Raw genomic sequence first — 27,796 nt, 5'->3', positions numbered from 1 at the left:
AGTTGTTCTCAAATTATTCTCCAGATGAATTTGATTTAATATTGTCTGTATTGTTTTTTTCTTTTTACTAAAAAAGCTCCAACAAGTGCCCCAGAAAACTTCGATGTGGAGCCCCTAAAGGGCAAAGGAACAGTTGTAATGGCAAAATGGGATGACTTAGATGATGCCAGTGGCAGGATTAAAGGTAAAGATATTCAAGATGACATTTCAAACTGAATAAGTCATTTTCCTTTACATTTAATATTCTTAAACTCTGGAGGAGAAATTAACATTGAATAAACAATGGAAGAAATTTGTCTTCACAGACTGCTCAAATGCAACAGTTATTAAAAGATATTATAGCATTGCTATAAAGGCTTGTTTTAAATGGTTAACTTTTGCTTTTGTCTCCCATTATATACATTACCGCAGGGCATGTGTGTTTATATAATTAATCTTAATGTACTGACGTTTTATTTGGTTTGATTTCCTACTTTTGATCCTTTGATTTTAACTTCACTTAAATAATAGTGGGGATTACATTTTCTCGACAATATGTATGCAGATTTACCTCCATGGTTTTGCCTGTAGTAGAGGTGTAGTAGAGGCTGATTTATATATTTATAGATATAGTTCAATGGCCCACATCAAAATCAAGACTGTGTGCATGTATGAGTATATTATGTCCCTTTTCGTGTGCCCACTTGAGGATTGTATACTGTAGAAGTGTCTGATTTTTTTGTATCTTAAAACAGTCATCCAAGTGTTCTTTCATGAATGGCATAGGACGGTGGTAGACTGGAACTATTATGTATAAGTTACTATTAGAAGGCTTTGTATGACATAATTTTTTTATTATAATTTCTCCACAAATAAGTGGTTAATCTAATGATAAACCCATGCAATTGAGAAATGAGCTCTAAATCAACTGTTGTTAAAATGCAACTCATAAAATTCCCCTGAAAGGCAGACACAGTAAACTGTAGGCCAACACAAAAATGAAGAAATGCAGACTAGATTCTCCTAATTTATGTAAATTTCCCTGAAACAGTTGGGTTCACAAACTCCAGGGGCCTACCTTCTGTAGCTCCAATCTTGTTTTGATCAACTGTTTCAATAGTATAAGTTTTCTGGCCTTATGTCTCAGAGGTTGGTAAAAACTATGATAGTGTTTGTCATCTTGTAGCCTTGCAGCACTTGGAACTGGAATAGAATGTATTTAGCATTACTGTGCATTGCACAGACTTAAATGTGTACAAATACCTTTCTGAAAACAACTATTTTAACCATTCTAGCTCTCCCTAAGCATAGTTACATGCGCAAAACAATATTCCAACGAGCATCATTCCTACCAGAAGTAAGTCAGTCATAGCATCATTATGCAAAATAAAGGAAATAGCATGAAGTATTTGCTTGTCATTTTTACCCTGTAATGAAACTTCACAGGGACAAATATAGTTCTCAAAGCTATAAAAAAAATTGCCAAATGCATTCGGCAACATTTGTATGAATTCAGGAAGAATTGAGTTAGCTGTAAACAGAGCAAGCAGGATTCTAATTGGTGGATCTTTTTGCACCAAGTTGCCGGTGCCCCTGAAGGATATAGAATACAAGTTTTATTGTGACTTTTTGCTTTAAGAACCCATCATTATGATTGTCGGATGAAAGGTCATCATACATCTTACTTCAGCCCTTAAAAATATACTAGAGATTGCTGAAAATTGCTGTCCAGCTATAACTGGATGGAGCTGAAGCAACAGCCATGGAAGGAATATATCCCTTAAACAGAAAAAAATGGAAGCAAATAAACACGTTCATTCTAAGCATGAATTCCCTTTTTCAGTAGTATGAATTTTCTGGCAATGTTTCACTTGCACAGCAAGAATCTGAGAGCAGGGAAATCAACCAAAAGGAATCGTGATTTATGATTTTGCAGTTGTGGCAAGTGGGAAGTTGTTCCAGCCAAAAATCTTACAGCTTTTGAAATAGTTTCATAGATTTTTGTTATGTGTTTTAAACATGAACAGATAGATAACTCTATTTTTAAAAATTCATTTTAGAATACATTATCTCATATGCTCCTGCAATGAAACCATTTGGAGGCAAATCTCTGTCCTACTCTGGAAGAACTACTTCAGCCATAATTGAAGGCCTGCACCCTGGGGAACGTTATATTTTTAAAATACGGGCAGTGAACAGAAGGGGCCAGGGCCCACAATCTAAAGCTGTTACAGTCATTATGCCACTAGGTAAGACTATTTGATGGTCTGTTTTCATTATTACTTCTTGCTATTTTTTATTTCATTATTTGTAATACCATGGAAATTTTCTATTATTGTAATCTTAAAAATTTGGTACCATTTTTGAAATAATCAAGTTACTCATCATTATCATGCATTTCATGCAGGTTTTATGTCAAAACCAGTTATTTTGAAGGACAGTTCAAATAATACGAAAGCAAAGGGAGCACCAATAAATTTGACCTCTCACTTAAACTCTTCTGTTCCTGCATGAAGAGATAAAAAATGCTCAAACGGGAATAGTAAAGAGTAGTTTGATTACTTTAGAAATCGTTCAGAATATTTATATAAGAGAATATTTATAGCTTCCCATTTCCATTAGATGAAGCTTATATTGATGTTTCAGTTTAATGGCATTAAAGGCAAAAAAATAAAATCCCATTTTTACTTTCTTTAATGAAAAATAAATTTATCTCCAATATACTTTCATGAAAAAATGTGTACCTTCTTTATAAGAAACCTGACTGTATGCAGTGAAATTCCCCCTTCATTTACTTGCATTTACTTGCTCTGACTGCTGTGGATTGGAAACTTTAGACAGTCCCTAACTGCTCTGCAGGGAAAGGATCATACTTTCAAACTGCAGGGGGGAGGGACTTTCCAGAACTCTAACAGCTTTGTTGGTTTCCCTGTAGAGCAGCCTGCTACTGTGTAGAGATTTGTATCCGTAGCAGCCAGAGCAAGTAAATGAAGGGGGAATTTCACTGCATACAGTCAGGTTTCTTTTAAAAATTGTACAGATTTTTTATTGGGTATAGATTTCTTTTTCAGTTAATAAAGTAAAAATGGGATTTTATTTTTGCCAACTCCAGCTGCAGGGAGAAGGATCATGGAGCCAGATTTAAATGGGTAAACTATGATTATTTTGCTGCAGCCACTGGTTCTGGAGAGTTGGAGAATGTTTGTATTAAACAATACAAAAACTATAGATCACATGACAACACAGGTCCCAGTGCAGTCTGCATATTCTGATTATTAATCTGTTTTGATAATTTATGACAATCCCTAAGCAGCAGCCCAGACCACACTGAGCATGTGCACAGTCTTGGTCTTGCAAAGATGTTTATCAAAGTTACAAGATGGTGACCCTCTGTGGCCAACTTTGAAAGCATAAATTATTTGTTTGATTAGGCTTGTGGTGCAGTAAGTTCGTGCTTATATTTAGTATACAAAATACAGCATTTCTAGCATTATTCTATTTTAGACTTTAGTTTCCCCTCAAACAATATTTAATTTCTCATAAGAAAAAGTGGCGAACCATATTGCTGCTGAACAGAAAGCTAAAAAAATGGAAAAAAATAAGCAATGAAGAGCAATTGCAAATTGTCTTGGACCTACTAAAAGTTAATTTAAGGGCAAACAACCCCTTTAAAACATTCACTGCTGCAACCAAAGTTATTTGTAATCTGCTTCATATACAGTATAGTCTGTTAATCTTTCTGCATCTTTCCTTGATCTCTGGTGCCATTTGAATACAATATACAGAATACTGGGATCTTTTTTAATTGGCAACACTTTGGGGCAGATTTACCTAGGGTCGAATATCAAGGGTTAATTAACCCTCGATATTCGACTGTCGAATGTAAATCCTTCGACTTCGAATATCAAAGTTGAAGGATTTACCGCAAATAGTTTGATCGAACGAAAAATCATTTGATCGAACGATTAAATCCTTCGAATCGTTGGATTCGAAGGATTTTAATCCATCCATCGAGTGATTTTTCTTCGACCAAAAAAAGATTGCAAAGCCTATGGGGACCTTCCCCATAGGCTAACATTGACTTCGGTAGCTTTTAGGTGGCGAACTAGGGGGTCAAAGTTTTTTTTAAAGAGACAGTACTTCGACTATCGAATGAGTGAATGATTTTTAGTTCGAAACGTTCAATTCGAAGTCAAAATCGTAGTCGATGGTCGAAGTAGCCAAAAAAAAATTCGAAATTCAACGTTTTTTTTCTTCTATTCCTTCACTCAAGCTAAGTAAATGGGCTCCCTAGACTTTTTACCAATTGTCAGCAGTTCAGGGAGCTACATTAAAAGGGTTTTTATTTTATCTCCAAACTATTATGTAACTAAGTATGTAACTTTTACTTATCATGCAGTCAGTTAATGTATTCATACAGTTAGGTCTAGTGATCCCGCATGCAGACCCCAATCTTCCAAAACATATTTTAACAATCATCGATGGAACTTTCAGGCAATCCATAAAATGCTTTAGTTTACTGAAGTACAGCCAGTTTTTCACTAATTTGTTTTAGTTTTTTTAGTGGAAGAAAATATGTGTAACTTCTGTTCCATAATGGTTAAATGCATATATGAAAACGTAGCATATTCCACGCTGTAGTTCAAAATTTCCATTGGAAATAATGAACTTATAACTTTACAATTTGGCTGTCCAACACCATCCTTTGGGCCAACCATTAGTAATGTTTGGTCCTATTTTAATATTCTTTATATGAAACATTACTAATAGCATAAAATGGATACCAAAAGTGAATATATATAAAGGAATGCACAACCAAAAGTTCAGTGTTACCTGGGTGCCAGTCCATATAAAGTAATAAATAAAGCATGAGATGACAGCACTCTGAGGAATTTTACAGCCAAAACAACAAAAGAATAATCAGTTGAGATTTATTTAGTCCAACGTTTCGGTTCCGTACCAGAACCTTTGTCAGGGGAAGGTTCTAGTATGGAACCAAAACGTTGTACTAAATAAATCTCAACTGATTCTTTTGTTGTTTCGGAGTGCTGTCATCTCGTGACAAGCACAAAGTAACAAACTGAACATCAAACCACCTTAAATATTCACAATGGCGGGAAAAAACAGCAGGTACATGTCACATGATCAGTAATGCAATCATTAAAAGCACTATCACTTTAAATACTCACATCATTCAGAATCCACACTTAAAAATAAAAAATAGAAATAGAAATAAAAAACTAGACAATATATCCCCTAGTTCAATACACTAAGGGGCAGATTTATCAAGGGTTGAATTTCGAAGTACAAAAAACTTCCAAATTCGACCATTGAATTAATAAACTTCAAATTCGAATATCAAATTCAAAGTTTGTTCAGCAAATTTGGCAATCCTGCGGTCGAATAAAAATCGTTCGATCTAAAAGATTCAAACGATTTTATCGTACGATCGAAGGATTTTTATTTGATGTGTAAGGACTTAGAAAAATGTTGTTGAAGGTCCCCATAGGCTAACATAGCACTTAGGCAGGTTTAATTTGGCGAAGTATTGAAGTCGAAGTTTTTTTTAAAGAGACAGTACTTCGATTATCGAATGGTTGAATATTCGAACGATTTTTACTTCGAATCAAAGTCAAAGTAAATTCAAAGTCGTAGTATCCTATTCGATGGTCGAAGTATCCAAAAAATTACTTCGAATTTTTTTACTTCGAAAATTCCCTCAAATTCACTTCGACCCTTGATAAATCTGCCCCTTACAGTTAAAAACACGACATATTGTAACCAGAGATGTTATCTACTCAGTTACTAAAACTTACAACAGATTAAATAATAATGTTACAATTATGTCCTAAATTTAGAGTATAGTTAGCACGATGTATCAATCTACCTGACTACAAGGGACTGTTACACACATAGTTAATTTTAGTCTTATTTCAAAAGTTCTTTGTTTCTCCATTATGTGAGAGCTCATGTATACCAAGATACCATTAGTTAAGCTATTGTGTGTCACTGTTATATCACATCCAGTCAAATTTTGCTCTATAGGGAAAACATTAATTAATGGGTCACGGAGATATCCTCAGATAAATTATGTAACAGGGGGCAGTGTTCTATATATGCTGGGTCTATTTATAAGGACCTGTAAGTCACTATGCAATCTACTCAGGACAAAATGTGGTAAGAACAGATAATTAGCGTGATGAAATGTCCCTTGGGTCATTCACGTGTTGTTAATATGGGGGTGTGTCCTATCAAGTGAAACCTTAATTATGAGAATATAACCCAACTTTATAGATATTCCAGCTTTCATAACCTGGTAACCAAAGTCTTTAAACAGAGAAACTCTTCTCTGTTTATTAACACCCTTCCTAGTGCCTACATCTTTTACTGGGGAGAAATCAAATGAAAAACACAAGTTTTTAACCATTTCCTTGGTCACTCCACCACAATATATATATATATATATATATAGGTGATAATCTCACAATAATATATATATATATATATATATATATAAATATTATATATATATATATATATATATATATATAATATTTAGGTATATCATGGACTTTATTAAGTGCAAGAATAACTAAGAACCAGATAATAGTGTGTATTGAGTTGTTTAGTAATTGTCTGTCATCCTTTTTTTCTAGCAAGCACTGCATCCAAACCTCTATATCCTCCATCTCAAAGAAAGGATGTTGAAAAACCTGAAGAAAAACAAGATGAAGATTCGTTATCAACATCTGAAGAGACAGTTAACTTAAAGTCTAATTTTAAAACTGATACAGATTCTAATGCTAAATCATCTCATACAATTGTTAGCAAAAACCCTCTAGAAACCAGCAAGAAAACTGTTGATAAAGAATCCAGTCCTCAATCAACTGAAATCACTGAGGATACTAACCCTGCAACACCAAAGCCAAAATTTGCACCCATTCCTCCAAGGAGGAGAGTTCGCCCCATTGTAATAAGAAAACCTATTAACTCTGGCTTAAACAATGGAAGGAGACCTCTAAGAAAAAATCCTATAGAAGTAGAGCAAAAAGAGCAAGATCATAAACTTGTTTCTCCCACACTTTCTGTAGATGAAGATAATGAAACCAATGACCCAGAACTCGATGAATCAGATAATTATTCCCTTTCTGAAAGAAATCCTACATCTAAGGTAATCGAAAATTTTCCTAGTGAAAGCAAGGAAGAAGAAGACCACCAGCTTCCAGATTATAATGATTCAAAGAATGTAGTGGCCAAAATTTCTCCATTACATTCTAGTTCTAAAAGGACTGAAACAAGTAGCCATGGGAACAAAGATGAAAGTGAACCTGGTTTAGAGATAAATAAATACATTTCAGAATCCACCTCTACTAGTACCCCTAAAAAAGAATTAACCTATACAAACCAAAGAAGGCCCTTGAGCAGGTTCCCAATTATTCAAGGAAATGGCAAATCTTTCTCCAACTCAGTTAGGACACGTAACCAACCTATTCATTCTTCTAAATTGCCATTAACAAGTGTGCATCAAACAGAGAAAGAAATTAGTGAAAGTGAAGAAAAAACAAAAAATGATTTCAATAAAAATTCAGAAAGGACAGATATTAGCTATACCCAATCAATCGTTCAATTAAAGCCTCGCACTAAAATCATTTCTTCTCAAAAACCAGTTCCTCATTTAAAACCCCAAACACAGCCATCTGTCCATGTAAACAAAACTAAAGAATCAGCTCCTTATATTACACATCGTTCTAAAAATCCTGATGTTGATATTAATGTTGAAACAAAGGATACAGAAAACAAATATTCAGATTTTAAAGAACATGGATCCTCGAAAATACCCGTCCAGAAATCTTCAGACATACATACCAGTTCAAAGTTGAGTTCTGATACTAAATCAACTGATAAAGATTCTGATCATGCAAATACAGAACAGACAGGGAAAGAAAAGGAAGTCTTTGTCTCTGAGCACAAAAGGTTAAAGACAACAGTACATGATATTGAAAAACACATTTTTATAAGTACTCCTATTCCTACTACTATTTCTACCACCACTATTGCTACTACCACCACCTCTTCTACAACTAAACCTCAAACTACAAGTAAATCCTACAAACCAAATGTAAGAGACTTTAACAAATACACTGCAGAAAAACCCCATACAGATTCAGTGCCATCCGTCATTGGAAAATCTGCCTTATCAATATTAGAATACTACAGAAGAAGGAGCTCCCAAGTAAAGTCAAATGTTGGCACTAGAATTAATTACAGAAACAACAAAAAGGTTCAGGATGTTGCAAGTACTACTGTGCCAACCACAACCATGTCAACTACAGAAACTGTTCGAACAACATTAACCTCAAAATATTTAGAAGAATATATCCATAGTAAATCAATAGATACTAAAGGTCACCAGCCTCTTAATGAACTTGAACTTAATTCAAGGGTATCTTCCACTCCCCAGACCTATAGTGAAGTTGATGAAATGTCCAATTCACCATCTCTGATTGGCACTAAGCAAACAAATAATTCACCATCAAAAACCAATATTGTACAGCCCAAATATAAAAAAGTAATTGTATCTAAAGTCCCTCTCAGGGACAACAAAAAGATTTCTACTAGTTCAATCCTACGCCAGAAATTTCCTAAAGAAAATTCCTTTTCCTATGATCGCCAGTCAATTGCATCAAACAAGAAGAGTAGCATTTCTTCTGGCACTTCCAGCCTAGAAGAAACAGAGAAAATACCTGACATTTCTACAAGTACAACTGATTCCATATCTCCTTCAGCATCAAGTATTCCTTCTATGAAAGGTTCTGCCTTGCTTTTTCCAAATAATACATTAAATAACTTTGAATCTAAGAATAAAGAAGAAATATATCAAGTTAATGGCAAGGACATTATGCCTTCTGTAGAATCATATTCTTACTTACCATCCAACAGAAATGTTGACATTAGAAAAACATCCCTGGGTACATCCCACCAGAACGTTACTAAGTCACATTCTGGTGTTGGTTCATTTTCCAAGCCATATAAAATTTCAGACGTTGAACCAAATAAAAATACTCAAAACATGGCAAAAACGGTTGCCTCTTCTCCTTTATCCAAGGCATTGCCTGGTTCAAAGCAAAGAGTAGGATACAAAGTACCTATAAGAGTTTCAGTGGAAGGTGTGAGAAGGACCAATAAACCCAACATTGCACCTTCAATAGGAAAGGATGACGCAAAGCATATTTCACCTTCTCTATCAAAAGTTCAACTTTCTGCTGAAAGGAATGATAATGATTTTCGCAAAACATCAATAAAAACTCAGCCAACAGCAAAAGAGGAAAGCCCTACTTCATCTTTAAATTCACATTCACCTGCATTGTCTTCTTCTGTAGTACTTACAAATGGAAACGTTAAAAGGAATGATTATGAAAAGAATGACTTTACGGATTCCTCTTTTTCCCAAGTTCAGTCTACAAATCTAGAAGATGAAGAAGGCTTAAGTACCCCTTTAACACTGAAAGACGTTCCTCAAAAATCATCAGCAGCTTCTTCTAATTCTAAATATTCTGTTGTGCAAAGAAAAACAAGCAGTACAGTAACAGTTTTGCCTACCACAAGTCACTCACAAATTTCAAACAGAACCTCTCCATATCGGCTAATTCCATCATTTGCTAGAAGACAAAGCTTTGGGAGACCATTATTATCAACAGCTACACCTCCACGAACAACTACCCCTGGGAGCACTGCTTCTCCTACCACTTCTTTATCATTACGCCAAAGGATTATAAATTCAAGGCTACGTTCTCCATTACGAAGACAATTTGGAAGACCACTTTATAGGCAAGGTAATGCTTAGAGAACAACTTTTTTTGTACTCCATTGCATCAATGTTTTAGGAGGCCAATTTACTAACATACAAATTTTGTTTTTTTCCACAAATCTTTAAAATTTTGTGGTTTTCCTATTTTTTAAAAATTCAAGATTTATTAAGTGGAAAAACACAAAAGCCTTTAATGCCAAAAGTTGTTGAGGTGCTATAGAAGTCAAAGGGAAGTGTGCTTATCATATTAGACTATTTTTAAACCAGAATCAGAATTTTAGTTTTCAATTTTTTTTCCACTACGAATGGTCCAAAAAACTCAGGGTTTTCGGTAAACCTTTTAGTTTGTACTTTTTTTATTTGGAACTTTTAATAATTGCATTGGCAGTCATGGTTTTAGAGTTTGTGAGATTAGTTGTGGTTTCAAAAAGCTCTAAAATTTCTAAAATCCAACCCTTGTTATAAGTGAACATTCTACAGCTATGTACCACAAGCAGACTGAGCATGTAAATTACTATTTACTTTTCATTATTATGGCTTCTATGTACAAATAGTTACAGATATTTTACTAGGTAGCCAAACTTCCTGCAACCTGCAACCTGCAATTTAAAGGTAGCCAATGTTTTATATCCAGTTTAACACAATATTACTTGTAGTACAGATTAAATTTGGCTTTGATGATAATTTAGTTTAGTTTGTTTGATTTGTGCGATCAAGATCACTTGACATTCTAAGTGATACTTGAGTATCATTGCTCATTTGTTGAACTAGCTTCTTAATTCCTTGCACAAGTTTTCTCATGTGTTATAGTTAAACAGTGAAACATTTAGGGGCAGATTTATCAAGGGTCGAAATTCATGAACTCAAAATGAAAAAAAAAATCCACCAATCAAAAAAAAAAATATATATATAAAATTTTTCAAATTTGGGTGAATGAGATTGACTTGCAAATTCAAATCGGATTTTCCAAAAATACCCTTGATTTTCAGAAAGGCTGCAAACAACTCAAAATTGATCCCAGGACGTCCCCAATAGGCTAATACAGCAATTCGGCAGGTTTAAGGTGGCGAATAGTTAAATTTGAATTCTTAAAGGGCCAGTGCATGATAAATTTCAAAAATCGAATTTGAGTTTTTTAAAAACTCGATTAGAATTTTAACTATTCCCTCGTTGAATTAAACTAAAAAAACATAAAAATTTGAATTCTATAATTTCGAATTTTCACTTCAACCCTTGATAAAGCTGCCCCTTAGTAACTACCCAGATATAAAGTGCACCAAGTAATAAAAACTGAAATAGAAAAGGATAGGACAGAATCTCTTGCCTGCTGGAGCTGCATTTCAAGAAGAAGGCCCTTTCATTCAAAAGGATGTATTCTGGGGTTTCAACAAGTGTAATGTAATCAAATATATAGGAGGGTAGAGAAGATTACCCTATTATTTTTATGAAGTGTCCAAATTTTGGCTTTTAAATGTAAAGCCAGCAGCGCTTCAGGGGCTGTTGTCGCCTGAGGCAGCAGCCCCAATGCCGCCCCCCTTCATGATTTCAACTTTTCGGAGTGGGTCCAGGAGGGGCTGCATCGCTAGTGTTGATAGCGCTATTGAAAAAAATGAAAGATCCATGACAAAATACTGCCTAGTGAAACAGCTATGTCTATTCATAAAATGTACAGTTTATCTGCATAAAAAATATACAGAAATGTATACAGGATTTTTTTTAAAATTCAGGTTTAACAGATATTGCAAGCATTTACATGTGGTGTATAAAACATTGGTTATAAAAGGCACTGTAGTACAGTTATAGGGGGGGTATGTTAGTACAAGTCACAACAACATTGCACAATGCATAATTTAAAGTAAAATTAAGAATGTTTATACCAGCGCATTATAGGATGTACAACAAAAGACAATGAGGTAAAGAGCTTTTATAAAAAAAAATATTATATTATTAAGATTTGGAGGAGAGTATTTATTTAACCATTGACCACATAAATTATGGAACCTACTGGGACTCCCTCTCTTAAAGGAGAAGGAAAGGTAAGTAAGCCTTATCAGAAAGGTCCATCTAAATATACCAGTAAACCCCCAAAGTAATGTTGCTCTGAGTCCCCTGTCAAAAGAAACACTGCATTTCTTTCCTTCTATTGTGTACACATGGGCTTCTGTATCAGACTTCCTGCCTTCAGCTTAAACCTCATTGCCCTGGGCAAGAGCATGCTCAGTTTGCTCCTCTCCCCCTCCCCTCCCTTCTCTGCTGTAATCTGAGCCCAGAGCAAGGAGAGACTCAGGCAGGAAGTGATGTCACACCACATTAATACTGCAGCTCCTATTCTAGACAAACAGAGAGTTTCTAGAGCTTATGGTAAAACATTCTACAGAATAAATATAGCATTCTAGCTTGCACTATTGCAGCTAATCTATTGGCAATAAAATGCCTCCGTAGCTTTCCTTCTCCTTTGAGATAGGCTATACGTTCAAGGTGACAAGTTTCAATCATAGAGTTTATCCAAGCTTGGACCTTTGGGGGGGGTTCTGCTTTTTCATTTTTGCATTATGAGTTTTTTGCCTCTGAAAAGTGCTTCATCGACAAACAATTGTTGGTATTCATTGGTAGAGCAAATAATAATTGGGAGAGGGGACAACCTTGCCATGCCCCTCGCCAGTTGCCGTTCACCCAGATGGAAGCATTTGGGATTTTTTTAAAGTAACTCAACCATATTGATACATTTACAATCTAGGCCAAACCTCTCCAGTACCAGCCAAAGACAGAGTCATTCAACTGTGTTGAGTGCCTTGGCGTTATCCAGGGCTACTACTGTTCTTTGCTCTGGATTGTCATGTACATCAGGCGTCTGATATTCAGTGCGGTGGATTTGCAGGGCATGAATTCTGTTTGGTCCTCATGTATTAAATGTTATGACACAACCCAGTATTGTTGCTAATATCTTGGCAAAGATTTGTATGTATGTGGTTAGTAATGACATGTGTCTAGGCATTGCAGTACCTTGGATCCTTGCCTGGTTTGGCCAGTAACTCTGCAGTGGCATTGTACAAAGAGGGGGTAAATAACCAGTTATTAAAGGTTTAGTAAACAGTTTAATTTAGTGGGGGACAAGTACCTTGTGGAACCTTTAGTATATTTACTTAGGCCTCAAAAACTTCAATCTGAGATGTCCTGTGCCAGTGTAGAGTTAAGCTCTTGGGAGAGGTGTGGAAGTTGAATTTCATCTAGAAATTAAGACATATCTTGTGTGTTTTTGTGTAAGTGAAAAGTGTAGAGGGTACTATAGAAGCTGTGGAGGACTGCCTTTATATGGTCAGTTTGTGTGACTAATTGCCCCTTGAGCATGATATAATCCATGGGTTTTGGTGAGGTATGCCTGTTCTCTCACTATGTTCAAAGTTTGCCTTTTTACATAGGGGACCTCTTCTAGCTTTAGCTTGCTGTGGTTGTGGGTCTATTTGGCTTTAAAAAGACAATTCTTGGATTTGTTGTTCTAGGTTCATTTCCTCTTGGGCGGAGAGGCTTACTTGATAGCTGTGATTTCTGAGTGCAGTATGCCACGGTGGTATGGCTTAAAGGCTTCCCATGATATCTCAATGTTGTCTGCAGTCAAGTTAATTTCAAAGAATTCACACTAGGCCTTTCTCATTGTTTATAATGTTCAGCCATATATGGTTAAGTGACCAGGGTTAAAGTTGATGCTGGAAAGGTGTGCTAGTGTCCAGTGCATGGTCAGAGATGCCCCTGACATGGCTGCTTGAATGTTTGGAAGAAAGCCTATGGATACAAAGACCATATAAATCCTGGAGAAGACCAAATGGAAGGTTGAAAAGCATGAAATGCCCCTATCTGTAGTGAATACATGTCTCCATCCTTCAACCAGGCCTAGATTAGTCATTAAGGTTGAAAGGTTGGTGATGTAAATATTAGTTAGTACAATTTCCTTTGTATTGAGGTAGCAATGTATGAATAAGAACCGGCCCTGTGGATCCATTGAGGAGCTTACATTTGGCAAGTATAAGAGGAGAAAGAGACATGTAAGATCCATCCTATCCACTGCCTTTTCAAAGCCAGCAGTTTTCTACCCACTAGATGTGTTTTATGTGACATAATCACCTCTGATGATTGTTTTTTGACATAATCTAAAACCAGCTTCCTTTTTACATGGTTAAGACCACAAACGTTCCATGTAAGGATTGATAGTGGTTTAGCCATTGTCAAGGTGTGCCCATGACAATTATCACCATAAATGTACCATATATGTATGTACATGTGAACACATCATAATTAGTCTACAGTTATACTGTTATACAGTTAATTTCAGCTAGAGAACCCCACCTTCGCAGACAACCAGTAAAGTGGAAAGCATTCCCACCCTTACTGCTCGGTCCTAACTTGAGCAGAATTTGACCCATAATAAACAACCAAACAATAAACAGTGGTGCTATTAAGCTATGGGGCAGGCAGACCTTGCCTACACGCCCCCAGCAATGTAGAGTGAGGTCAGACCAGTCAATAAGATAATAAACTACAGTTGTAGAGCCTGTAGCAGGATAGAAGGGGGTGGGCCCTGCTGCTTTGGGGCTAATAAGAGTGTCAATGTTGAGGCATCTGTATATATAATAAGGACTGTGTTGCAATTTTCATACTGGACCTGGAGCAGGGCAAGGTAAAAGCCACAATTAGTGCACCACAGTTGTTTCCATCTTGGGTCTGGTGCAAGGATTGTAGAGTTTGCTCAAAGAGTTGGTGCTGTTCAACTGACCACTCTAACTTGCAAACAGTTTGTGGCTTGTGTGTTCCAGAAGCCCAGGTGTCACAGTTCACAGCCAGAAGGTTCCTGGGAGGTTCAACAACAGTCCATGTAGCAGAATGGGGGCAACTGACACATAAAATTCCCATACATTGTCTGAAGCTTTCCAGCCAAACTGTAGCTTCTTGTGGTGTAGTAAAGAAATGTGACTGAAGCAGGGCTGGGTACAACATAGAGTATGCAATTTTGGATATCTAGATCTTTGATTTTGGATTTCCAGGGAGAAATCAGGGTACAGCACTATTTTAGTGTTGTCATGTAGCCGTTGCCCTTAAGTTTGTAAGGTGCCTCTGTCCTTGGCATTTAGCAAGCGAGCAATTAGAGCTCTCAGAGGGGCACCTAGAATAGGGGCTCTTAATGGTAAGTGATGGGCTCTTGGTATGTGATGAAGCTATTGGACAGCAAAACTAGTTAGGCAATGACATCACATCCGGGTTAAGCGTGAACGGAGATATAAGGAAAAGGAATGCCGGTTACCTAATCTCTTATGGACTGAACATCAAAACTGTTTAGTAGGGATGTAGCGAACTGCCGATTTGGTGTTCGCGAACGCCGTTCGCGAACACCGGCAAAAAATGCGAACGTTCGCGAACAGTTCGCGAACTTCGAACACCCGCTAAAATCGTTCGATTCGAACGATCGAAGGATTTTAATCGTTCGATCGAAGGATTTTCATTCGAATCGAACGATCGAAGCCATTCGATCGAATGATTTTCATTCGATCGAATGCTTACAATAGTTCGAACGAATGGAAATCGTTAGATTTTTAGCGGTCGAAGGAATTCGAATGGTCGAATGGTCGAACGATCGAACGCGAACTCAAAATGCGAACGTTCCCAAACGTTCGCGAACATTCGGCGGACGCGAACGGTCGAAGTTCGCGCTACATCCCTACTGTTTAGGGCAGAGACACGTGGAGATTCGGGGAGATTAGTCGCCCAGTGACAAATCGCCTCCTTTTCAGGCAACTAATCTCCCTGAACTGCCTTCCCGCCGGCTAGAAACTAGATTGCCAGCGGGATGGCACTCGGATCGCTTCGGCTTTTCGAAGTCGCCTGAAGTTTCCCCATGAGGCATTTCCCCAAATCTCTACGTGTGTCTCTGCCCTGCGTTGGGACTAGGAAGCGATTGTTTTAAAGCCCAGTGTAAGTGCACTTTTAAGATTTTTAAATAATAAAAGGTTTTTTTATGGGTGCTGCACCTTTGTTTTAATCCTTTGATAGATTGCTGCTAACGATCCATGTGGGAAGCAAGTTAATTTATTAATATATAGATAAAAAAGCGAAAAAGGACCGCACATGCTCACCGCTCTCCCCTCAGGTCAGGTGTTCAGTCAGACAGTGTCCCCACTGTAAACACGACAAAGACTCGAAAGGCAGACGGCACTTCTGAAAATGGGGTTTATTGGAGTTCCTGCTGGAAGAACCTAACGCGTTTCGGGAGTTATCCCTTAGTCATAGGTTACTAAGGTTAGTCTATGACTAAGGGATAACTCCCGAAACGCGTTAGGTTCTTCCAGCAGGAACTCCAATAAACCCCATTTTCAGAAGTGCCGTCTGCCTTTCGAGTCTTTGTTTAATTTATTAATATGCATCTGAAAAATTGTAATCTTGTGAATAGGAAATTCGGCTGCATGATTGGTTGAAACCCTCACATTACAACCCCACCCTCTATAAGGGTTTAGAGGGTAACTTAACCCAAAATTTTTAAGACACACGCATTTGGTCACAAAGGGTAATTTTATTATTTTATTACATATACACTATATGCACTTTCTATTTTGTTGTTTACTCCCCCGCTAGCCATGCGGCACTGGCCATTTCACTGGACATTTTATATTGATACTTGAAGAAATTGTATCTGGACCGGCAGGAGGAGAAAGACTGAAGGTTTATCAATCTAATCATTTTCTGTTGGTGAAAGAAGCAGAAAGGTTTGATACATCAAATGTGTTGCGTGTCCAGTTCTGGACTTGAGCCCTCAGCCGCTCTGGGAATCCCACTAGGCGAATATTGTTGTGCAGGGCCGCCATCAGGGGGGGGGCAGGGGGAATGTTGTACCGGGGCCCGAAGGGTAAGGGGGGCCCAGCTGCGCAGCATTTACTTGATTAGCAGGGCCTCCCTGCTTTCAGAGAGCTGCCAACTTCGGAAGGGAGTGCAGGAGCTCAGGTGGGGGCATCTTCGGTCTATTCCCTTCCCTTATTGGTCAAAAAGTTTAAGTCCGGTTGAGCTGCTCAGGGATTGGATAGCTGAGGCTTGAACTTCCCCTCCAGTTCATCCAATCGCCATGCAGCTTTATCGGGACTTAAAATGATGTGAGCAATAAGAGAAGAAAATGCTGTGACTGGAAGAAGATGCAGCCACCTGTGCTCCCCCATGCCTTCCAAAGTTGGCAGCTCACTGACAGCAGGGGCCCCTGCTAATCAAGTAAGTGCAACATGGCGGGACTACCTAAAGTTAACCCTTTGTGGTTCCTATTATTGTATTTATTTTTAAAATTAAACTGTTTTGTTTTTTTTACCGTGTGGGGTCCTACCCACCAATATTTCTTAATAGGGGGCCCTGACCACCAATTTTACTTTTATGGGGGGCCCTGACCACCAATGTATTTGTTTTACTTGTAAAGGGGGGCCACTAGTGATGGGCGAATTTGTCCCCAAAAAATTTGCGAAATGCATTGAAGTCAATGGGTGTCAAAATTATTTTGAAGCACGTCAATTTAGACCCCCACGACAATTTTTATATAAGCACCTATTTTGTCCAAATTTTGCCGGCGGCGAAACGTATAAATTCGCCACAAATTCATGCCTGGTGAATTTATTCGCCTATCACTACTGATCACCAATGTTTTTTTTTTATTTCCTATGTGGCCCTGACCATAAATGTTTTTAAAACTTTTATGGGGGACCCTGGCGCCAATGTTTTTTCAAAAACTTGTAGGGGGACCCTGACCACTGCTGATGAATGTATGGACTTTTTACCGTGGTGTGGGTGAGATCTGGGGTGGGGCTTGGGGGCCCGGGTGAGGTTTGGGGGCCTGGCTGGGGTGGGCGGGGACCCAGAAAATTTTGCTGTAACGGGCCACGTGATTTCCCCTGTTGTTGTGCCTCAGATGGTTATCCAATAACCTCGGATTGCCATAATATAACTGCTTGTTGAAGGTTGCGTATTTGCTGAGGGCAAGGGTTTCACATGTTCTTTGGTGCGATAATACAATGCTCTGTAAAAACTGCAAATGATGTTTGTGACCACCGCAGCATTCGTAGATCATACAGCCACATACATCCACATACTTGCTTGAAGGTATTGTATATTGTTTTTGGTATACAGGCTAGTGGCCCCTACAAGGTCTTTTTGCCCATGCCCCACCCCCTACGCAGAAATTGTAGGTGACCCACAGCACAGTAAAAACAGGGGTCATCCATGATGCTATGACGCTCAAAAAAAAATCATAGGTGACAAGCGATCTCCATGCATTGGGGGCACCTGTTGGCCCCCTTACAGGGGAAGCGTATCTGGCCCCCACCCTCAGTGGCAGGGTCTATTTCCTCTGTACAGGTATGGGATCCATTATCCAGAAACCCATTATCCAAAAAGCTCCAAATTATGGAAAGGCCATCTCCCTTTGACTCCATTTTAAACAAATAATCCAAATTTTTAAAAATGATTTCCTTTTTTTTCCATTTCATTTTCATTTCTGTAATAATAAAACAGTGCCTTGTACTTGATCCCAACTAAGATACAATTAATCCTTATTGAAAGCAAAACCTGCCTATTGGGTTTATTTAATGTTTACATGATTTTCTAGTAGACTTAAGGTATTAAGATCCAAATTACGGAAAGATACGTTATCCGGAAAACCCCAGGTCCCAAGCATTCTCGATAACAGGTCCCATACCAGTAGTTAAGCCACTGACTCAAGCCACTACATGCAAAAATTTAAACACACTGCTCATGTCTTCATTCAACAGCAATGTTTATGCATTATACAGGTAACAATGGAAGACCGAAACTATCAGCAAGCGTGGACTCTTATGGGAATGCTCCATCTGCTACTAATGGACAAAGAATCATCCATGGCCCTCAAGGAACAAAGTGGGTAGGGCAACCTTCTTTACAATTTTTTTTCCATGTTTTCATGGAATTTATTATAGAAAGTTATGAAATTAATGGATTTGACAGGGAGGCAGCAAGGTACTGTACTATAGATCAAATAATTTGAAGAATGAATAATTCATGGATGCATTGTAATCTTTTCCTCAATCTACATTTTAAAAATGTCCAGCCATTTTAAGATACTGTATTAATAATTGTGAAATGAATGATCAAGTCCACGAGTAACAAGGCAGGAAGCTTCTTCATTAAGTTCACCTTTAAGTTAACTTTAAGTATGATGGAGACAGTTATATTCTGAGGCAATTTACAACTGTTCTTCATTTTCTATTTTCATTGGTTTTGAATTATTTAGCTCTTTGCTTAGCAACTCACCAGTTTGGAATTTCAATTTCTGGCTACTAGGGTGCAGTTTAAATGATAGAAGATTATGAGGAGATGACCTGAACAGAAAGTGAGGTCATATGAAAATTGAAAGGGGACCTGTCACCCTAAGAAATAATTGCATATTATTTTCCAGCATGTTAGTTGAGCGAAATAAATTTTACTTACACTGTATTTATTATTTAAAGTTTATTTCCTTCGGTCATGGAATTACACAATAACAGCAAGGAGCCATTTTGTGGGCGCTGTTATTAAGACAAATTGTGTATCACCCCAACATTTTGTGTATGCAACATAATGGGGGACCTATTGCCCATGTGCAGTGCCCTACACAATTATTGAGCCTGAGGAGGGAAGGGGAAATTTGAGTGCAGTGATATGTAGGAATTGCTGAATGGAAAGTAAAAGCAATTAACTGCCCCCATCTCTATGCCTCAGGCATAGAGGCGGGGCATATAATATTTGATTGACAACTCAGATATTTAAACACCTTTATAACAGGTATGGATGTTTTCACGATTAAAAGAATTTGTGTTCCATGTTTCATTAGCAAAGGACTTTCATTATGCAGCTTTTTATGTGTAGGTGACAGGTCCACTTTAAATTACACATTAATTTAAGAAAATGTATTTTCTGTGCTTTTGAGTAATGTTATATCTAACTAATAATGTTTTGTTGCAAAATGTGTTTCTTAATTATATAATTGTGTAATTTTTAAATTACATGTATTACTTTTAGGTATCCCATTTCCTTTATGTTGAATTTCGGACATTATTAAACTTTAATATTGCAAAGTCTTGATTAAGAAATACGTTACCGAAACTCCACTTGCGTTCCTCTTCAGTAAGCGATTGGGCAATCCATTGTGCGGTGCTCGATTTCTTCTCCCTGCCTTCCTTATAGGAGATAGCCAGGGAGGAGAAATTGAGCGCTGTACGATGGATCGTCGCTGTTTCGCCTTTTCTGAAGAGGAATTTTGTTAAGTTATTTCTTTTATTTCTTAAAAAAGGCTTTGCGATTTTAAAGTTTAGTTTGTCTTGGTGGGTTTTTTTTCTATGTATACTAACAAATTTTTAAAAAAATTGTTAGATCAAACGATTCAAACGACTTTAAGCGATCGATCGAATGATTTTTATTCGATCAACAAAAACTTAGAAAAGTGCTGGGGAAGGTCCCCATAGGCTAATATTGCAGTTTGGTAGGTTTAAAGTGGCAAAGTATGAAGTTGAAGTATTTTTTAAAGAGACAGTACTTCGACTATCGAATGGTCGAATAGTCGAACGATTTCTACTTCAAATCGTTGTAATCATTCAGTTCGATCAAATTCAACCCATTTGATGGTCGAATTCTTCACTCGAGCTTAGTAAATCTGCCCCTTAGTGTACAGATGCAGCCACTTTGTTTTGTGTGTTTGACAGAGAATAACTAAACACAGATATTCCATTTATCCCACAGAAAATTGTCATAGCATCCCATCTAATTAAACAATTGTGAACAATGGTGCTTTGGTATGCTAATGAAAAGGTTAAATGCATTAAATGAGTTGATGACTTTAGATCACACAGTTTCTTCAATTAATCCCGAGTCATGACACATTTGGCTGTTCCTAATATAACTACTTTAAAAGCTAAGCTTAGACAAATAGATATTTAGCAAATGTTTCATCCTAGGTTGTTGATCTAAATCGAGGATTAGTCCTCAATCCAGAAGGTCGATTTCTTCAGGATTCCCAAGGAAAACCACTTCGCATAAAGTTGGGAGGAGATGGTCGAACCATTGTTGGTAAGAACTAGAATTCTTGTTTTGCCTACACTGACAGAGCTTCACAGAGAATGTTGTTGCAAGGTATAGTGTAAATTTGGCATATTTATAAACTGCAAAACCTCACAACAGTGATCCCAAACCAGTGGCTTGTGAGTAACATGTTGTTCACTAGTCTCTTGGATGTTGCTCCCAGTGTGCCCAAAGCAGGTGTATATTTTTGAATTTCTGGCTTGATGGCAAGGTTTGGTTAAATAAAACCAATATATACTACCAAACGAAGCATTTTTAAGCTAACAGTCTACACAAAGGCTACCAAATAGCCAATCACAGCCCTTATTTGGCACCCACATGAATGCTTGTGTTGCTCCCTAAGTCATTTTACATGAAACTGTGGCTCACAAGTGAAACAGGTTGGGGACCCTGCCTCACATAAATGGATCTACTGTAGAATATGTATTCTGTTGTGAACATTACAAAAATGTACCGATAACTTTTTATTTGTTGCTGTTTGCTCCAAAACATTACTGAGTGCAGATGTTATTAGGTACATTTAGCTTCTTGTTTGTAAATAATGTTCGTCTAGAAATCTGTATTCAGAAATTCACCTTCCTAATACAGATGATATGATATATGTCTTCTGTGAAAAAGTAATTTAGGTGGACTCCCCCAAATCCAGGTCAAATACCAAGTAAATCAATGCAATTGAATTGTTGGATCCATAAAGATGGATAGTGGATGTATGGGTAATTCATTGGTTAGAGAATTCTTAGCATTTTGGAATTAATGAGGATTTTTATAATTTTTCAGAGGTTGACTGGAGACTACTATTAAGGGTTTTTAGTTTTGATGAGCTTTTGTCCTTTTCCTCTCTATCTGTATGCAACATCTCTGGAGTAGAAAGAACCTGGATGATCACCTCCTTAAAACCCCAAAACAGCTGTGGATGAATACACATGACATGTATAGATTTATATTAGTATTTGGTGTAGCACTGCCTTCTCTACTCAAAAATATGGACAGTTCAGTTATTTTGCTTGTCAGTATCTAATATACCAGCTGAAAGAAAAGGCATAAATGACTGGTATTCAGTTATTACCTTAGGACTTAAACTGTGCTGGTGAAACAACATTGTTCAAAGAAAACACCATTCAGGTACCATTTCAAACACAACATTAAGGGGCAGATTTATCAATGGTTGAATTTAGAGTTCATGGGAGTTTGTAAAAACTCCCATAAACTTCCTTAAACTCCCATGAACTCAAAATTCCTAAAAAAAAACGACCAATCAAAATTTATCAAAAAATTAAAAATGTTAAAACTCGAGTGAATGGGATCGACCCGCAAACTCGAATCAAATTCGAATTGAGTAGAGTTTTTTTCTTTGAAAAAAAAACTAGATTTTCAAAAAGGCTGCAAACAACTCCAAATTGGTCCCAGGATGTTCACCATGGGCTGAAACAGCAATTACGCAGGTTTAAGTTGGCGAATAGTCAAATTTGAATTCTTAAAAGGTCAGTACATGATAAATTTCAAAAATCGAATTCAAATTCTTTTTAAAAACTTGAATCGAATTTTAACTATTCCCTAGTCAAATTCCACTTAAAGAACTCGAAAATTCAAATTCGAAATTCGAATTTTCACTTTGACCCTTGATAAATCTGCCCCTTATATGTATGTTATATAATGCATATGATACAATTTGGGCTATATATTGCAGTACAAAACTATTTTCTTTTTTTACAGATATGAACGGTGCTCCTATGGTAAGCCCTGATGGACTACCTCTCTTTGGAAATGATAGATTTAGCAAACCTGTTGCCAGTGCACAAGACAAGCCAGTGCTGAGCCTGGGGGGAAGACCACTGAAGGGGCTTGAAGTACCAAGAACAACTAGAATACCAACTACAAGACCAACAACTATCCCCACTACCACTGCAACCACAACTACAACCACTACTACCACCACCACCACTGCTCCTACGACTACACCTGAACCAACAACTATTGAACAAACTACAGAGGAACTCCCTATGGCCACCTGTCCTCCTGGCACATATTCACAGTATGATGAAGAAGGAAATGTAATCATGGGACCTGATGACAAGCCTGACTGCTACAAGGAAGGTAATTCTTGTGTGATAAAGACTGTGATAGTACAGTATTACAAACAAGAACATACATTTATTTTTTTCTTATTTTACATCCTCATTTTCTTCTTAAACACAGCAGCCTCATACAGAGTTCCATAAATGTATCTGCATGCTGTTACCTCCCAGTCTCCTATGTCTGTTTTACCTTGTTCAAACTGCAATCATTATATGTTTTTGATAACAAACTTTGAATCACATATGCACAGGGATATTAAGCATTCTAGATTGTTAACGACTAATTGCAAATCTTGGTGCCATTGTTGGACAATAAGACATCACAATACATTTGTGCCAGTCATTTTAAACCTGTTCCAGTGATCTATTAAGATCTCTATTTGCAATGATTTGCTGAGCTTATTAATAAAAGAGGTTCCTTATAAGTCCTTTTTCTGAGGTTACTGGGATTTACTAACAGCTGAAATACCTGTTCTGTTCTTTTATTTTCTTCCCAGATAGCTTCTCAGGACAAGATCTGATTGTTACCACAGAAACTCCTGAAATTATTACATACCCGGTTCTTGATGAAGGTAATTTCCGTTTAGAAATGGGAAATTATTTAAGTATATACAACATTTCTAAACCTTAAACAAAGATTTTAGCACTAACATAAACAGTAGAACAAAATGGAAGCAAAGAGATTTCGGTTTATTATACTCTCCCTTCTTAATAAATAATAGAAATAATCAAAGGACTCCAAGACATGTGTATAAAATTCAAATCCCATTGCTGTTGAACCTTTCTCTGCCCAAGCTCAGTGCTGTCCATCAGATGTCCCATCAAGATACACATATTTATTTCAAATAAATTAACTTACATTTAGTTATCATTAGTTTAAAACTTAAAATGAAAAGGATGGCTACTTTATATTTGTAACAGCCATTTTTTGGCAAAGGCCTGCAATGCTTGGCTGTGTGGGCACAGTAATAACCAGAGTGCCTTGAGCTCAAAGTTCTTTAAAATAATGTTAAAATGGGCTAAGGGAAGAAGCAAATGTTAATAAATTAGAGAAATAATCAAAGGACTCCAAGACATGTATATACAATTGAAATCCCATTGATGTTGATGTTGGTTATGAAATACAGAAAATACTAAATGTGGTTTTCTGATTTTTTTTTTCTTAGGTTTGATAATTACCTTTGCTTTCAAAGTAAATACCAAACTACAGTACTAATGTGCAAAACTGAAAGAATATATAGATTCAGTATAATACTCACATTACACTAAAGATTCTTTAAAAAAACAAATGTAATAATTAATAATAATAATGATAGATAATATAACTAATATGGAATGCATAAACATGAAAGTAGGAAAAAACATTCTTTATTTCTCAAAGTACATAAGTACCCCAGAATGTATATATATTTATAGTACATACCTAAAGAAGCACAAATGTGCTGCAGCTGCCTGTTGTTAACCAGAGAAAATGACTATATGATGGATTAAAAGCCTGTGTGATATTAGAATGCAATACAAATCAGACAAACACAACTACAAAATGCCTGTAAGGGAATTTTGGAAGAAAATGTTGTCTTATCCTTTTAATACTTACAAAAATAATTATTATGGGTTATAATAATAGGAGTCTACAGCTGATCATACACTGCCAGATCTGCTCATTTGTCAAGGTCACCAAACAAGAGCACCTGGACCCAATTTGGCCACTCACATGCAAGGGCATATTGTGTTTATCTGAGCATTGGTCATGGGACATCAATAGAATCATACACTGATGCCTACAAAGGGCCATTAGAGATGGACCACATCAATGAGCCCTTTAGGCATGTCAGTGGGCCCCTTACACTGACCTATAAGCTGCCAACTTAGTCTGGCACCTTAAGTCAGGTTCTAACCACTGAAGCTTAAAGTGCAGAAGTAAGCTTCTTATCCTCCTAAACATTTTTGGATGCATTCAAGACTTTCCTAACAAGTTCCATGTGCACAGATCCAAGTGTTAGATTGTTTCCTAAAGAAGCTTTTCTCATGATTATCTTGAGAATAACATTAATGGCAGACATCTACCTTTTTTATTCCTTTAAATTGCAATCTCATTGTTACAGAAATACTTTTTTTTTTTTTTTACAGATAATTATTTATTTGAGACCACGGAACCTCCCATTAAATTAACCACTAAACCTCCAACTCCTCCCGAGGTTCCAGAAATTGAGTCAATTACTTCAAACCTGGTGTCAGAATATGACGTTGCTGGAAAAAAGAGATTTACTGGTAAGGGGAAACATATTCAATACTCTGGCCACTGTTATTGTATGTATATATCCATAACCATAAATAACAAGGAGTATTTATCTAGATTTCATTGATGCATTTATCTGTATATATGTTGTCTGTGTTGTAACAACACCAGGGGGACTGTTTTTTCAAATCCTCACCTGCCAGCATAGATCCAGGTTCAGGAACCAAATTGCACATGATTAGTAACTTAAATTGTCTGAGGATAATGGAGTTCTCTTTTAAGCATAAGTTAATGCATATTTTTCTCTCTTTCAGCTCCTTATGTGACTTACATTAGCAAAGATCCATCTGCTCCTTGTTCTCTGACTGAGGCCCTGGAGCATTTTCAAGTGGAAAATCTGGAAGATATCCTACCCAAAGACCTCAGTGAGCCGATTCTACCTCCCCAGAAAATATCTTACAACATCACTGTTGTGGCAGTGGAAGGCTGCCATTCTTTTGTCATTCTAGACTGGGCCAAACCCAAAAAGGGGGATTTCATTACAGGTACATGCTGAGAGATACATGGTTAAGGTATGGGATCTGTAATCTGGGAAACCTGTTATCCAGAAAGCTCCAAATTACAGAAAGCCTATCTCTTATAGACTCCATTTTATGAAAATAAACCACATTTTTAAAAATTATTTCCTTTTTCTCTGTAATAATAAAACAGTACCTTGGACTTCATCCAAATTAAGATATAAATAATCCTTATTGGAAGCAAAACCAGCCTATTGGGTTTATGAAATGTTTACATGATTTTCTAGAAGACTTCAGGTACGAAGATCCAAATTATGGAAAGATGCATTGGAAACCCCCCAGCTTCCAAGCATTCTGGATAACAGGTCCCATAAATTTACACATGTTTATTTTCATCCAGCAAAAAGGTTACATTTCATTCATCTAGTCATTGTTATAGTGTTTATTGCTATTTTCATTGCATTACTATTTTGTTCATCAAATTGATTGGATTGAGCCTAGTTTTCAGATTTTCTTTCCTACTTCGGCTATTTATAAAATAATTTCCTAAGCATATGTATCAAAATTATAATATTTCACCTTTACAGGATATTTAGTTTATAGTGCATCGTATGAAGATTTTCTGCGAAACAAGTGGTCGACAGGAACTGCTGGAGCCACAAGTTTTCCCGTTGAAAATCTTAAACCCAATACAAGGTACATATATATATATATAGAATACCTGAATAAATATATCATGTGCCTGAGATGTATATGTGATAACTCATGTATGTGAATGGTTTAATCTTTCATATGAATGTGTCAGAAAACAGAAGAATGAGCTCAATAATATTGATTAATGCTTTATTATAATATTAGCACTATCATTATGATGAAGTCTGAAGTGTCAACACATTCTAGAGCACTGTTCAAAAGAAGGGCATATACATCAAAACATACCAATTATATACAAAGACAAGGGGTAAAAGGGCCCGGCTCATACAACATTACAATCTAAAATGAGAAGTAGGTTTGATTTTGTGGTCAAGAATATCACTCTGTGTATTGTATGTAAACAATTAGCAGTTGCTTAAAGTATATTAAGAGAGATGAGTTTTTGAAGTTTCCAGAGAAGAAGAGCCGCTTTAGTGTCTTTGCAAGTTATTGCCCACAAGGAACTATCTCCAAACGACTTCTCCTTAGTAGAGTTGGTAATGCTAGACAGTGGTCATGCATTCGCATCTCTGCTTCCCTAAGGGTTGACTTCCCATAGGGCACAAATATTCTTACTGGGGCTTTTTCTCCAGGCTCCCCTACACAGCCATCCCCTGCACCATACAGAGCCTAAAGGTGAAGAGTCATGTGTACCCACCCCTTAAATAAACTATGGACAGGAACTATTCTTTGTCCTTGAGCCTATGGACCCCCATGGCATTGTTTACACCTACAGGCACTTTCTAAACCAGTAAGGGAATTAACTGTTTGGGTCTAGATTGTGATATTTATCTTCTTCTCTCAAAGTTCTGGCACAGCCCAAACATTCAGTCTTTACATAGACCCGCACACCAATGTTCCAAGGATAAAGGCCCTAAAGTGGGCCGAAATGTTGGATACACAGATGTATACAATAAAAAAAAGAGAGAGAGATGAATGGTTGCCACATACGCAAGACAAACTATGGGGTTTTTAATATTGGATGCACTCCTAATTTTGGAGAGAAGAGTGGAAAATAGTGTATATTAAGAAACAGAGGTTAATATCCTGCCAAAAATGACTGGAAAGCTGTTTTAAAACTCTTACTGTATGTGGAACAATATAAATCAATGGCTGGTCCCAATAAACAGTGGAGATTCTGTTCTTCAGCCAATTTCTAATGTCACAACATGGCAGCAGGCTCCTGCTCTCAGCAATTCAGGGTAAATTAAGGGTCAGTCAATGCAGTTCTTTCATGCAGTAATTTAAGGTCTTCCATTCCACATGTAAAGTGAAAATCATCCAAAACACTTGAGTGTAAAGCAGATGTGAGATTGGGTTGGATTTGAAATGTTCTGCAAAGTAATAATAAATAGTTAAGCCACAGACTGTGGATAAA

The 27,796-nt window shown here is 37.0% G+C and overlaps 1 protein-coding gene across 1 annotated transcript in view; it reads left to right on the top strand.

Moving 5' to 3' along the window:
* Positions 1-27,796, top strand: part of fndc1.S (fibronectin type III domain containing 1 S homeolog) — a 79,903-nt gene that overhangs the window by 42,535 nt on the left and 9,572 nt on the right. The window contains exons 6-15 of the mRNA XM_018264659.2: positions 77-184; positions 2,040-2,228; positions 6,636-9,812; positions 18,595-18,701; positions 20,770-20,881; positions 22,607-22,987; positions 23,466-23,540; positions 25,099-25,239; positions 25,522-25,752; positions 26,313-26,421. Coding sequence (XP_018120148.1) covers positions 77-184; positions 2,040-2,228; positions 6,636-9,812; positions 18,595-18,701; positions 20,770-20,881; positions 22,607-22,987; positions 23,466-23,540; positions 25,099-25,239; positions 25,522-25,752; positions 26,313-26,421 — 4,630 coding nt within the window. The remainder of the gene's footprint in view (positions 1-76; positions 185-2,039; positions 2,229-6,635; positions 9,813-18,594; positions 18,702-20,769; positions 20,882-22,606; positions 22,988-23,465; positions 23,541-25,098; positions 25,240-25,521; positions 25,753-26,312; positions 26,422-27,796) is intronic.

This window comes from Xenopus laevis, chromosome 5S (assembly GCF_017654675.1).
Source record: "Xenopus laevis strain J_2021 chromosome 5S, Xenopus_laevis_v10.1, whole genome shotgun sequence".
Lineage (NCBI taxonomy): Eukaryota > Metazoa > Chordata > Amphibia > Anura > Pipidae > Xenopus > Xenopus laevis.
This window is presented reverse-complemented; position numbering and strand designations above follow the sequence as displayed.